This window comes from Martes martes (assembly GCF_963455335.1).
Source record: "Martes martes genome assembly, chromosome: 17".
In the NCBI taxonomy this organism is placed as follows: Eukaryota; Metazoa; Chordata; class Mammalia; order Carnivora; family Mustelidae; genus Martes; species Martes martes.
Window position 1 is genome coordinate 42,560,152 of NC_137905.1, and position 12,154 is coordinate 42,572,305.

Below are 12,154 nucleotides of genomic sequence, written 5' to 3' on the forward strand. Positions count from 1 at the left end.
CCTCCGGACCCCGGGTCTCTCACAGCCCGCCGTTCCCCAAACTCCTGTCCAAGTCCAAGCCACCCCTGCAGCCCGACAGCTGTAGCTATCAGGAGGCTGGCGGCCATCCCTGAGGTGTGTGCGGGGCAGGGTGGGTGGGGGGGCTTGGCCCCGCCCCCTGGCCCTGCAACTCGACCCGGCTGCGACCCCCGGCTCTGACGTCTCGGAAAATTCCCCCCTGCCCAGGCTCCCCAGGGGAGGGGGTACATGGTATGAAATGGGGCTGAGACCCCTGGCCGGGGACAGAGAAACCCGCCAGAGGTGAGCCATGAACTGGGGACTGGAGGTCTGGGGGCCCGGACTCCTGGGTCAGAGGAAGGAGAGGGCTGAGGTCTCTTACTCCTAGTCTGAAAAAGACACGGGAGGCCAAGATTCCAGGGTCCTGGGGAAGGAGGGAGCAAAAGGCCTGGACTCCTGGGTCTGAGGGAAGCAAGGTTTGGGGCCCAGACTCCAGGGTCCCTAAGTGTTCCCAGCTCAACCCTTGCACCCTTTTTCCTCTCTGCCCAGAACATTCACAAGGAGCATCCATGGACTTCTGGAACTGGTCTGAAGCGCCCCCACAAGAAGTGCCCCCAGGAAGCAGACTGTCAGGGCTAGGTAGGCTGGGGGGCTGAGTCCCTGTGTGGGGAGGGTGCGCAGGTGGGGGCCTCCTCTGACCCCCACCGGGCCCTAACCGCCTCACTGCCTGCAGAAGGAGCTGAACTCGGCTTTTATTTCCCCGAACTGGCGCTCCCAGGGGACACGCTGACAGCGGAGACACGCTGGAAAGGTGGCTGTGCGCTGGTACTCCAGGGAGCTGAGGAAGGTGAGAGGCTGGGCTCCACGGCCTGAGGGAGGAAGGGGGCGTGCCTGGACTCCTGAGGCTGAATGGGGAGAGGGCTGGCGGCTGAGTCCTGAGGCTGAGAGGACGAGGCCTTCTAGGTGTGAGTGAGTAGGGACTAGGGGGAATAACTCAGCCCCTGACAAATAAAGACTGCTGGGTGAGGGGTCGAGGGGGCGTCTCTAGTCATTGCTCACACCCTTCCCTAAACTCTGTCCCTTCATTACCCATCGCAGGGCTCCCACAGCCGGACTGGGGCTCCGCGTTACCGCACCCAGAAGCTCCATGGGGAGCGGGTGAGTATGCGTGCAGAGGCGGGGTAAGAAGGGCACTGGGGTCCTCCACCGTAGTTAGAGGTTTAAACTCCTTGATCTTTAAGGGGAACAGGGCTAAGACGGGAATCCCTCCGCCCTCGAGATGGCATAGCCTAGATTCCGGAGCCCAGGGCGCCAGGGCTGAGAGCTTAGACTCCAAGAACCCCTGAGGGGACCGGGGACCGGGACACCTGGGCACCCCTCCTCACTTGGGGTCTCTTACTTCTCACAGAGCCCGCCCCTCAGGCTCTTCCGTGGTCGGGAGACTGGACGGACTTGGCTTGCAGTAGCTCGGACCCTTGGAGGGGCGTCTCCCAGGCCCTGGGCCCCGCCCCTCCCGGCCTGAGCCCCGCCCCCTTCGCTGGTGTGGAGGGGGCTGCGGGCCAGAACTGTACCACCTCCGGGGGAGGGACCAGCTCGTGGCCCAGCGCCCAGGCCGCCGCCAGCTCCACCAACTGGGACTGTTCTATTGGCCTCGACCGCCCTACCTACTGGGGCAAGGACCTCCGCGGGGAACGGAGCGCGGACTCTACCATTTCGTGGGATGGGCCTGCGGGCTCAGACTGTACCACCTCCTGGGTCTCGGGGCTGCATACGGACTGCACGACCACTTCAAAAGGGTACCAGACTTCAGATATCACCGCGTCCTCCGAACCAAGCCAGCCGTCGGGCGGCGTAACCTTGGCTTGTTACCCCAAAAATAACCATCGAGGTGAGAGGTCTGCAGGACCGGAATCTAGTGAGGCGGGGCGTAGGCGCGCAGGGCCGGGACCGGAACCTGAGAGTGAAGGTGTGGGGCTTACTTACCTAAGAGCCGGAGAGAGGCTCTTAAGACCGTGGGACCGGAGGAGAGGAGTAAGACACGGTAGTCTAATAGGGAGCAAGAGACTAGAACCTAGGTTCCTGGGTTAGGTGAGAGGAAAGAGGTGAGGGTCTGGACGCCTGGGTCACCAAGGTGTGGCAGCCAATCTCTTCTAAGTTTCCGAGATGGGGACCCCGGCTGCGTGGGTCCCTGAGGCCGATTCTTGGGTTCCTTATATGGAGGGATCTGGACTCTTTGGGCCCCGAGGAGGAGGGGATCTGGACTTCTGGGTCCCAAGTTGGGAAGATCTGGACCCTTGAACCTTCGAAGCAAGGGAGGCCGGGACCGCTGGGTCGTCGAAGAGACATGGTCTGGGGCTAGGAAACCTGAGTGTTCACCTGCCTGCCCTCCGCAGGTCCCATTCAGCTGTGGCAGTTCCTCCTGGAGCTGCTCCGAGACGGGGAGCGTAGCAACTGCATCCGCTGGACTGGCAACAGCCGCGAGTTCCAGCTGTGTGACCCCAGAGAGGTGGGGGAGCCTCCCAGACGCGCCAAGTCCCGCCCCGGTCTCCGCCCGTTCAATTTGGCCGGGCCCTTCTGTTTGTCTAGTAGTTGGCCCCGCCCCCAGCTCGTACTCCTCTCCCCCTGCCGGGAGTTACCGCGACGAACTCGCGTCCAGAACCCACCCGAAACCGCGCCCCCCGCCCCTCCCGTCCGTTGCAGAGCCCCACTCCCTCCTGCCCTTTCAGACTAAGCCCGGCCTCTGTCCTAGGTGGCGCGGCTGTGGGGTGAGCGCAAAAGGAAACCGGGCATGAACTACGAGAAACTGAGCCGAGGTCTACGCTACTACTACCGCCGCGACATCGTGCGCAAGAGCGGTGGGCGCAAGTACACGTACCGTTTCGGGGGCTGCGTGCCCGGCCTGGCCTATCCGGACTGCGCCCGGGTTGGACCGGGAGGAACGATCCAATAAAACTATCCTATCAAACTAGTCGTGAGTGCTGCCTGCATCTTTCCCATGGATACTAACTAAACCCGCTAGGGACCCTAAATGTGCACCACCACACTCACATCACACACACACACCCTCCCCCCGTGTGATCCGAAGACACACCCAAACCCTTAGGGGACCTACTTGTGTGGTCACTGTGTGATGAGACTTTCAAAGGAATCATCTCAGTCCCTACAGGGCCTACTGTGTGCCTGCCTGTGCTGGGACTTGCAAAGGAATCAAACCCAATCACTAACTTTGGAGTTTACCTACCGTGTCCCTCCTGAAGACTCCAAAAAACAACAACAACAACAAACAAACCAGTTTATTCGTCCTTTCAGTGCTTGGGCCCATTAAGGAATTAGGCCTAGGGTTTGATCCCCCAAACCACCTACTATCTTCCCACTCCAAGCTGAGGGAGATAGAACTCCAATCTAGACCCCAAGGAGAGCCTACCGCTTTTTGGGAACCACTGAGCCCCTAACGAATGGTCCTCCTATGGACTGACCAGATGCACATTTTAAATATCTGGTCTGGGACGGACTAACCACGGAGGTGACCCGAAGGAGGTGAGGGAGGGAGCCAGCTTTAGAAAGAGCATTGCAGACCAAGGGGACAGTAAGTGCAAAGGCCCTTAGAGGAAAGTCAGCCTGCAAGTTTAAGCAGGATGAGGCCAATGTGGTTGGAGCAGTGGGAGTAAAGAGAAGAAGGATAGGAAATGAGGGTATAAGAGAGACCAAACTGGGGCACCTGGGTGGCTCAGTGGGTTGGACCTCTGCCTTCGGCTCAGGTCATGATCTCAGGGTCCTGGGATTGAGCCCCGCATCTGGCTCTCTGCTCGGTGGGGAGCCTGCTTTTCCCTCTCTCTGCCTGCTGCTCTGCCTACTTGTGATCTCTCCCTCTCTGTCAAATAAATAAATAAAATCTAAAAAAAGAGAGAGCCCAAACTGTGCAGGTCACTTGTAAGGACTTTGGCTTTTGACTGAGTCAGACAAGACCCAGGGGGAGGGTTCTAGGCCAAAGAGAAGTGATCTCACTGAGGTGTTAACAGGGTCCCTCTGGCTGAGTGGACGATTGTGGAGAGCATTGGGAAACCAGCAGGCTAGGGAGTGCTCTACTGCAATAGCCCAGGCTAGAGGTGCCTGTGGGTTGAACCAGACGTCGGAGAAAATTCTGGATATATTGCTAAGACAGAGCCAACACGATTTCTTGATAGATCAGCTGTGGGGTATGAGAGAGCAAACTCTGACCGGAAGCATAGATGTGTCATTTTATGAGATGGACAAATTTCTGCCAGACCCAAGCTTTTATTCTTAACCTCGCCTCTCTGTGATGCAGGTCTTTGGTTTGAGTCCTCAGGAACCCAAATCTGTGTTAATTTGTGCCTTCTGAGGCTTGGGGAAAGAAGATAATGAACACGGAGGTGGAATCTGGGTATTCATCATAATGCGGCAAATGACCGTGGGAGAACAACTGGTTTGATTTCAAACCCCTAACAACGGATCCCCTAATAAGCATAAAGAGTGTAAGGATTCTTGTATTTTATTCAGTGATGCTTCCCCAGGAATTACAGAAGTACGTGGCACACGGTAAGCGTTCAATAAGTAATTCTTGCATGAATAAGGATACTTCTGCTGGGATATTTTCCCCAGGCCCACTCTGCATTTAGCTCCAAGAACCAGAACTCCTTCCCCCACGTAAAAAACCCGAAAGTGATGAGAATCGGTAACCAAGGGTCACAAGCCCCACCCGGGACCTTCGAAGTGCCGCGCAAGTTCACGATTGGGCCGAGAGTGATAATGAACAGGCAATCAGCCCAATAGGAGTTCAGAATTCGCCCGGATGGGCGTGGCCTTAATGGCTTCGCGGACGGCCTCCGAGGGCGCTCTATCCACGCGGAAGACTCGTGTTTACACCGCCTCACCCCGCTTCCGGCCGGTCTTAATTCCGCTTCCGCTCCGACTCTGGCGTCTTTGCTGAGGGTCACATTGAGCTGCGATTTGCTGCTGTGGTGTGTTTAGGTAAGTGTCGAGGGCTTGGGAAGCTGGAACCCTATCCTGGGGAACTGAGGAACCGGACCGTAGTTTCCCCGAGAATGAAGTGAGTTTCTGGCCCGCGGCGTCCGGCCTTCCCGGTCCCTGGGGTTCTGTCCTGTTAGTCTTCTAGCTAACGATTATGAAGCTCTTCCTTAATGCCAGGTAACAGTTCAAGTGACTTTATTAATTCATTTCGTCTTCCCTCCAGCCCTATGAGGTAGGACCTGTAACGGTCCCTTTTTGACAGAGGAGCAACTGAAGCTCCGCGGTATTAAGCTACTTAGCGAGTGTTCGGGGTTTGGATTCTGTAGTTCGGACTGTAGTGCCCTCAGTCACCAGGCCGCAGGCTTGGCCTCCCGTGGCTTGCCCGGGCCGCAGCCTGGCTCCCTGGTTTCTGGTCCTCCTTCCCGCTTGGGCGTTGGAGGGGCTTCAGAGCCCTCCCTGAACCACCCTTCCTCCCAGCCCCCTCCCCCCTAAACAACTCCGAACAAATTTTTTGGGTCCCCGCGCTGGTATTCTACGACCCCCTCCCCACGCCCCTCTACAGACTCCACACCACAGACTCCGCTGTGGTGCCCCAGGTCTCCGCCACTATGTTGGATCTCTTTAATTTAACACTGGCCTGCTCACTTCTTTGTAACCCCGTTACTCCTCGAGTCCTCTGGGATAGAGGCAGTTTCACATTCCCTGGCGAAAACTGCTGCGTGTCGCCTTCTAAAAGACTTTATAACAGAGGTTTTTAACTCTGGGTCTGCAAAATCAATAGAATGCAAGGTGTGCTAGGACTTGAATGGGGAAAAAAATCAGATTTGTAATATTTTTTTTAAAGATTTTATTTATTTATTTGACAGAGAGAGACCACAAGTAGACAGAGACGCAGGCACAGAGAGAGAAGGGGAAGCAGGCACCCTGCTGAGCAGAGAGCCCTATGCGGGGCTAGATCCCAGGACCCTGGATCGTTACCTGAGCTGAAGGCAGCGGCTTAACCCACTGAGCCACCCAGGTGCCCCAGATTTGTATTTTTCTTAATCTGTAATTGAAATGTAGCGTTTCCTTCAGGTAGGAATAGAGGCAGGGACCTTAGTAATATTAGCATCATCTGTGACTTTGTCAGCAATCAAAAATCACAGGTCAGGTGGGGCGCCTGGGTGGCTCAGTGGGTTAAAGCCTCTGCCTTCAGCTCAGGTCATGATCTCAGGGTCCTGGGATCCAGCCCCATATCAGGCTCTCTGCTCAGTGGGGAGCCTGCTTCCCCCCCAACCCACCCAACCTGCCTCTCTGCCTACTTGTGATCTCTGTCAAATAAATAAAATCTTTTTAAAAAATCATAGGTCGTCTTATATCACATTGTGGTTGCAGATGTCACAGAATACATTTCTACTTACGGTACTTCAGAATTGTGGTAGTCAGTAAATCCTCAGCTACATACAACGTGTTCTTTGTGATCCTCGGCAGTTTTTTTAATGCATTTGAAAATACTCTGAGGGAGGGTCGTTAGACCCCTGGAGTTGATGGCATCACAGAGATGAAGAACCTCTGCGGTGTAGGTTCTGTCAATGATTCCTGCCCCTCCTTCACTTGTATGACCTTGGGAAGTCACTTAGACACCCTCTCCCTTGTCTGTGAAACAGTGATAGCAATAGTTCCTACCTTTTCGAGTGCCTGCAGGAGTAAAGTATAGACCAGTGCTTGGCCTAGACTAAGCCTTCGGTGAATGTTAGCTGGTGTTATTTTGGGATGAATAAGGCCTGATTTTGCTAAGTAGATACCTATCCCCTTCCACCAAGCCTTGCTGTAATTGCCACACTTAGATGTGTGGATTTGCCCCACACTTCACCTCTGTGTGTATATGTTGAGAGGGAGAAAGAGGTAGCTTGCTCACACCTATACCTACTCCATTCTGTGTCTGGGTGGGCTGACATCCCCATGCCCGGGCCCCCTAGAATGTTTGCCAGCATCCATTGTCTTTGCTTCCAAGAGTCAGCACCATGGCAGAAGACATCAAGACGAAAATCAAGAACTACCAGACTGCCCCTTTCGACAGCCGCTTCCCCAACCAGAACCAGACCAGGAACTGCTGGCAGAACTACCTGGGTAAGCAGGGCGTGGGGGTGGGAAGGGATGCAGAACCTTTTCCTAGTCCCACATTTCAAGGTGCTTACCTGTTGCTTACTCATCTAGGGGATCTATACATCCCAGGCCTCTCTTGGTCTGGACGTCCTACCTTGCAGTATCCGTGCCCCTCATCACAGCTGTGTTCAAGGTGCAAGGTCTGGGCCAGGGTCACAAACTTCGGTTCCTGCAATGATTTTTTTTGTTTTGTTTTTAAGATTTATTTATGTATGAGACATGTTAACATATGTACAGGAAATACATAAATCATAATGTACAGATAAATGAATAATACTTAAGTGTTAACTATAATACTTAAGTGTGTAACTATAACCTGGATAGAAATTTAGATCCTTTCAGCATTCAGAGCTTGCTTGCCTACCGCACGCCCTGTTTAAACACAGCATCCTACTCTCCGCACTAGAGATGTTACCCTGCCAACTGAAGGCAATCACATTTTGGTTTTATCACTTTTTTTAGGTTTGCCTCTTGATGAACTTGACAGATACTTTATGTATTCTCTTTTGTTTGGATTTCTTCATTCAGCAGCTTGAAAGATTCGTTCTTGCTATGGCATGTAGTTTGCTCATTTTCAGTGCATATAGTTTTCCATAATTTATTCCCAGACACTTGTGTGCTTTCCAGTTTGGGGCTTTTACGAATGAGGATGCTAAAAATGTTCTTATAAATGTAACCTGACATCCAGGCGAATGCTTTTCTGTGTAGGGAACGTGCCCAGGAGTGGAGTACCTGGAGTAATTTTTTTTTAAATTAATTGCCTACTTTAAAAAATCAGATTATCTCCCTCCTGTCCTCCTCTGTAGGATGCCAGCATCTCAGCCCCAAGATATCTTCCCCTTCCCTTGCCCTGGTTTTGGACTTCCATCAGCCCCACATGTGCCCCTCATGTTGCCCCCTCATTCCAGACCGCAGAATTTTCAAGTCAAACAGTAGTTGTCTAGGGGTTGCAAAATCAACTTAGGGTGGCCTGTCCAGCCCTTTTCAGTACATCTGTAGGCATAGACATTCCTCGTGACACTTGTTTTGTAGGTGTATGTGTGTATATAACTGGTTGTGAAGTAAAGATGATTTCTGTGAGGTTTGATCAAAAAATGTGTTTCGGCCCTTGGCCCTGGCTGACCCTGACCTGCTTTCTCTGCAGACTTCCACCGCTGTGAGAAGGCAATGACTGCTAAAGGGGGCGATGTCTCCGTGTGCGAATGGTACCGGCGTGTGTACAAGTCCCTCTGCCCCATATCCTGGGTATGTGCTGCCTCCTGGGGCCCTGGGACATGGAGTGGGGTCTCAGCAGAGGAGTATGGTAGCTTGGTGGAGCCTCATCTGGGAGAGGCAGAGGGAGGACGGGCATTGCACTGTCCATGGGACTTGGCCTTGTCCTCCTTCTGGAATTGCCTCCCTTCCCTCTTTTCACCGGTACTCTCAACCAGGCAGGGCTCTCGCCCAGGGCAACTAGGGTCCTCTCCTTGCTACATCCATCTCACCCATGCACCCCATAAATACATACACAGTGCCAGCTCCCCGCCCCTCTGGGGCTCACCATCTTGTGCATTTCTGTGCCTTTTTATTATGCACATTTTCAAATTATACATAAAAGTAGAATAATCCAGTGACCTCCCCCCCCAATTATACCCACTACCCAAAATGAATAGTTTCAAGATTTTTTCTACATTCCCTTCATCTGTCACCTTTTCTTCTTTGCTAAAGTGTTCTGAAGCAAATCCCAAGCATGTCTTTTCATCCCTACCTACTTCAGTGTGTGTTTTTAAAAGACACAGACCCACTAAGACAATTAGTCTGTTTAGCCCTGATCTGACCATACCTTTTGTCACCATTTTATACTCTCTGCCATACCCTTTTTCAAATGTAGAATTTGTGTTTAACTTTGTACTGTTTCATCAAACCAAAGATCCCATTGGCTTCAAGAAACATGGAGAGATGGTCAAATCTTTTTTTTAAATGCCAGAAGTGAATGTAACTAGCATGCTAATTTCAGAGATGTTAAAATGAAAATTCCTGTGTCTTAGAGATATGATACAGTACAACTCATAGTGCTCATTTAAAAAACAAAAAACAGGGGCTCCTGGGTGGCTCAGTCCGTTCAGCATCTGATTCTTGATTTTGGGTCAGGTCATGATCTCAGTTGTGAGATGGGAATCCAGACATGTGCTCAGCAGGAAATCTGCTGGAGATCTTTCTCTCCCTCTCCCCCTCCTCCCATTCAAGTGGGCTCTCTTGCTCTTTCTCTCTTTCAGATAAGTAAGTCTTTTTTAAAAAATGTAAGCAGTACAGCAAAATAAAAATAGGAGCCCTTTTGGGCTCCCCAGCCCCCCTTCCCCGAGGTAACTACTGCTAGCTCATTACCTTTTTTCTCTGTATAAATTAATCATACAGAAACCTGTGGAGCTTTCTGTGTATGGGTGGGTCATACTGTATAGTCTTTGACTACTTTGCCTTACCAGTGTGTCATGGAGCCTTTCTTACGATAATGTATATAGGCCTGCCTTACTTGCTTTAGTAACTTCCATGTGCTTTTATTTAGCTGATTTCCTTTTGATAGAGATGCTCTGATTTTTTCAGTATATTTGAAGCATCCTTGATATATGTCTTTAGAGCTTACTTCTTGAGAACAAACTGCCTTAATGCAGTCTCCCTCAGCTTGCCTGGTTTTCCTGCCCCCTCTCTGGCCACACTGTCTCAAGTGTCTTTAAGTGCCCTGTGCCCTTCCAGGATTTCCCCTTGTCCCTGGGTGATCTTGAGTGACCTGATGGTGTAAATACATAACATCCCTCCTCCAGCCTCAGAGCCTGCATCGGGTGCGTTCTGGGCAGGGTGCCAGGAAGCATGCGTCTAGTCCCAGTGCTGCCCTACACCCCCTTCTCTGGGACCTGGGCCTGCCCTCGCCTTGGGAGGATCAGATTGTGTGGTTCCTACCCTCCAGTGCCTGCAGTGTCCCCATTGTTAGGGCTTACAAATGTATTCTGCAGTCCCCTTTGTACTGGCTGCCCTGGCTTCTTTATTTCAAAAACTTGGTGAAGTAAGAATTTTAAAAAATTTTTAAGATTTTTATTTATTTATTTATTTGAGAGAGAACATGAGCAGGGGAAGGGGCAAAAGGAGAAGCCGACTCCCTGCTGAGCTCCCACCAGGGGGCCCGATGGAAGGGCTTGATCCCAGGTCCCTGGGACCATGACCTGAGCCAAAACCAAGAGTCAGAGGCTTAACTGACCGAGCCACACAGGCACCCCTTTTGTTCGATTTTTTAAATGACACTTCAGTGTACAATTCCATTGCAGGGAATGTTTTCCCCTCTATTGGAATGGTTTCCTGAGCTTCCACCCTTTGAAGTGGGATTATTGGGCAAAGGGAAATTTGGATCAGAGCAGCCTGACTCTTTAAAAAGAGAGACGGAGAGGTAAACCCAGTGAATAAGAAATTCACACTGTAAACTGTGGACTGTACAATTCCAGTGCTAGGGACTCCAGGAGAACCCAGGCATGAAAAGATGTCCGTCCACATTAAGTCATCAGGACAAGACAGCTTAAAACAAGAGAGATGCTTATTTTTACCTTGCAGTCTGGTGCAAGAATTATAAAGGTTGACTGTGCTAAATGTTAGTGGTTCTATAAATTGATGTCATTTTAGCAGGATCTTTCAAAATGGAAAAAAAGAAAACCTCCAGATGCGGCGGTTTTACATGTAGACGTCCTACAAAGATGCTTGTGTCCAAGGACGTGTCCATAGCAGAGTTGTTTGTAATGAGGAACATTCAGAAACAGCCCAAGTTAGATAAATGGTGGTACTTTATCTTGATCTCTGTGACCGAATACAGAAGGAGCTCTAAGACTTGGGGGAAAGGCGGTTGCAGGACCAGCTACATAGTATGGCCCAACTTGTATGTATGTTTTTCAAAGTAGAGCGAATCCGTGATGTGTGTGTAAATAGGCACTTAACCATGAGCCAGCTACTTTGTAAGCATTTTCTATCCTATGAGGGCAAACATGCTAAAAAAATGGGATGAAATGGATACCATTTTCACTATTCTTATTTTACGCAATTGAAAACTCAGGCCCTGGAAGGTTGAGGATTTGCCCAAGGTCGTAGAGCTAGGAAGTGATGGGGCGGGGATTCAGAGTCACTCTTCCTTATCCATGCTTTTGTCTACTGCCTCTAATGTATGCATGTAAATGTGAGTAGGTGTGTCTAAATGGATATGCTTCTGGCTGCCTGTACAGGGGTCCACAAGTTGCCGAGTGTTACTTCTGGGGAGTGTTAATGGTTGGATACGGGCCTTTCCATCATTGTTTATATGTGTGCATACATATATGCAGACATATATGATCAGTGATCAGCAGTAGGATCATACTCTCTATTCAGTTTTGCATCTTTTTGCACTTGACTGTACATCTTGGAGATCCATTTATGTTGGAGCATAGATCAGCCTCCCCACCCCGCCCCAGCTGCCTGGTATTTCTTCTTTCCTCTGTTCTGCCAAACATCATTGAGTGTTGACTCGGGGGTTCCCAAAACAGGGTACAGCCACACTCTTGAATCTCTGTACAGTCCTGTATCTCCCTAAGGACAGCCCGACGGTGAATGTGGGACCTTTCTGCTTGTTACTCACCCCCTCCAGTGCCCCACCCCCTCAGTGTGTCAGTTGACAGTGATTCTTCTCTTTCTGGGTCACTGCCGCTTCTCTCGCTCCTGGAACAATGGCAGTACTGGCCTTCCTTGTTGACCATCTGAACAGGTGGGCAAAGTTAGGAAGACAGGGTTCACCCATCTGGTTTCCCCACAGAGGAAGGAAGTAACACTGGCTGTTTTTCCTCAGGTGTCAGCCTGGGACGACCGCCGGGCAGAAGGCACATTTCCTGGGAAGATCTGAACTGGCTCCGCCCACCTCTCCTCTGTCCTCCGTCCTTCTCCCAGGGTGGTGAAGGGGGACCTGGATGCATGGTGATCCCCACCCTGGGATTCTGAATCATGGCCTAACTAATAATAAATACTCGTTGGAAAAGTGTAA

General features: G+C 51.3%; 2 protein-coding genes across 3 annotated transcripts; both read left to right on the plus strand.

The window, feature by feature from the left end:
- Nucleotides 1-566: 566 nt before the first annotated feature.
- On the plus strand, nucleotides 567-2,965 carry ETV2 (ETS variant transcription factor 2; the record flags this gene model as incomplete). Of its 2 annotated transcripts, XM_080828406.1 has the most annotated exons (6): nucleotides 567-636; nucleotides 731-844; nucleotides 1,096-1,155; nucleotides 1,406-1,885; nucleotides 2,391-2,503; nucleotides 2,747-2,965. In XM_080828406.1, 6 exons carry the CDS (start codon nucleotides 567-569, stop codon nucleotides 2,945-2,947), a joined length of 1,038 nt encoding a protein of 345 aa, XP_080684532.1. In that variant the 3' UTR covers nucleotides 2,948-2,965. The 2 variants fall into 2 exon arrangements, with proteins under 2 accessions (XP_080684532.1, XP_080684533.1); XM_080828407.1 differs by lacking the exons at nucleotides 1,096-1,155; nucleotides 1,406-1,885 and having other exon boundaries at nucleotides 731-808.
- Nucleotides 2,966-4,854: 1,889 nt separating this feature from the next.
- On the plus strand, nucleotides 4,855-12,154 carry COX6B1 (cytochrome c oxidase subunit 6B1). The gene is made up of 4 exons (XM_080829470.1): nucleotides 4,855-4,986; nucleotides 6,980-7,095; nucleotides 8,276-8,376; nucleotides 11,963-12,154. Exons 2-4 carry the CDS (start codon nucleotides 6,990-6,992, stop codon nucleotides 12,014-12,016), a joined length of 261 nt encoding a protein of 86 aa, XP_080685596.1. The 5' UTR covers nucleotides 4,855-4,986; nucleotides 6,980-6,989; the 3' UTR covers nucleotides 12,017-12,154.

What these genes read in the sequence shown, in the direction of transcription:
- COX6B1 (XM_080829470.1), top strand. Translation starts at nt 6,990, where the DNA reads ATGGCAGAAGACATCAAGACGAAAATCAAGAACTACCAGACTGCCCCT. An exon ending in CTGCTGGCAGAACTACCTGG is followed by an intron (nt 7,096 to 8,275) that starts GTAAGCAGGGCG and finishes CTTTCTCTGCAG; the next exon opens with ACTTCCACCGCTGTGAGAAG. An exon ending in CCCTCTGCCCCATATCCTGG is followed by an intron (nt 8,377 to 11,962) that starts GTATGTGCTGCC and finishes GTTTTTCCTCAG; the next exon opens with GTGTCAGCCTGGGACGACCG.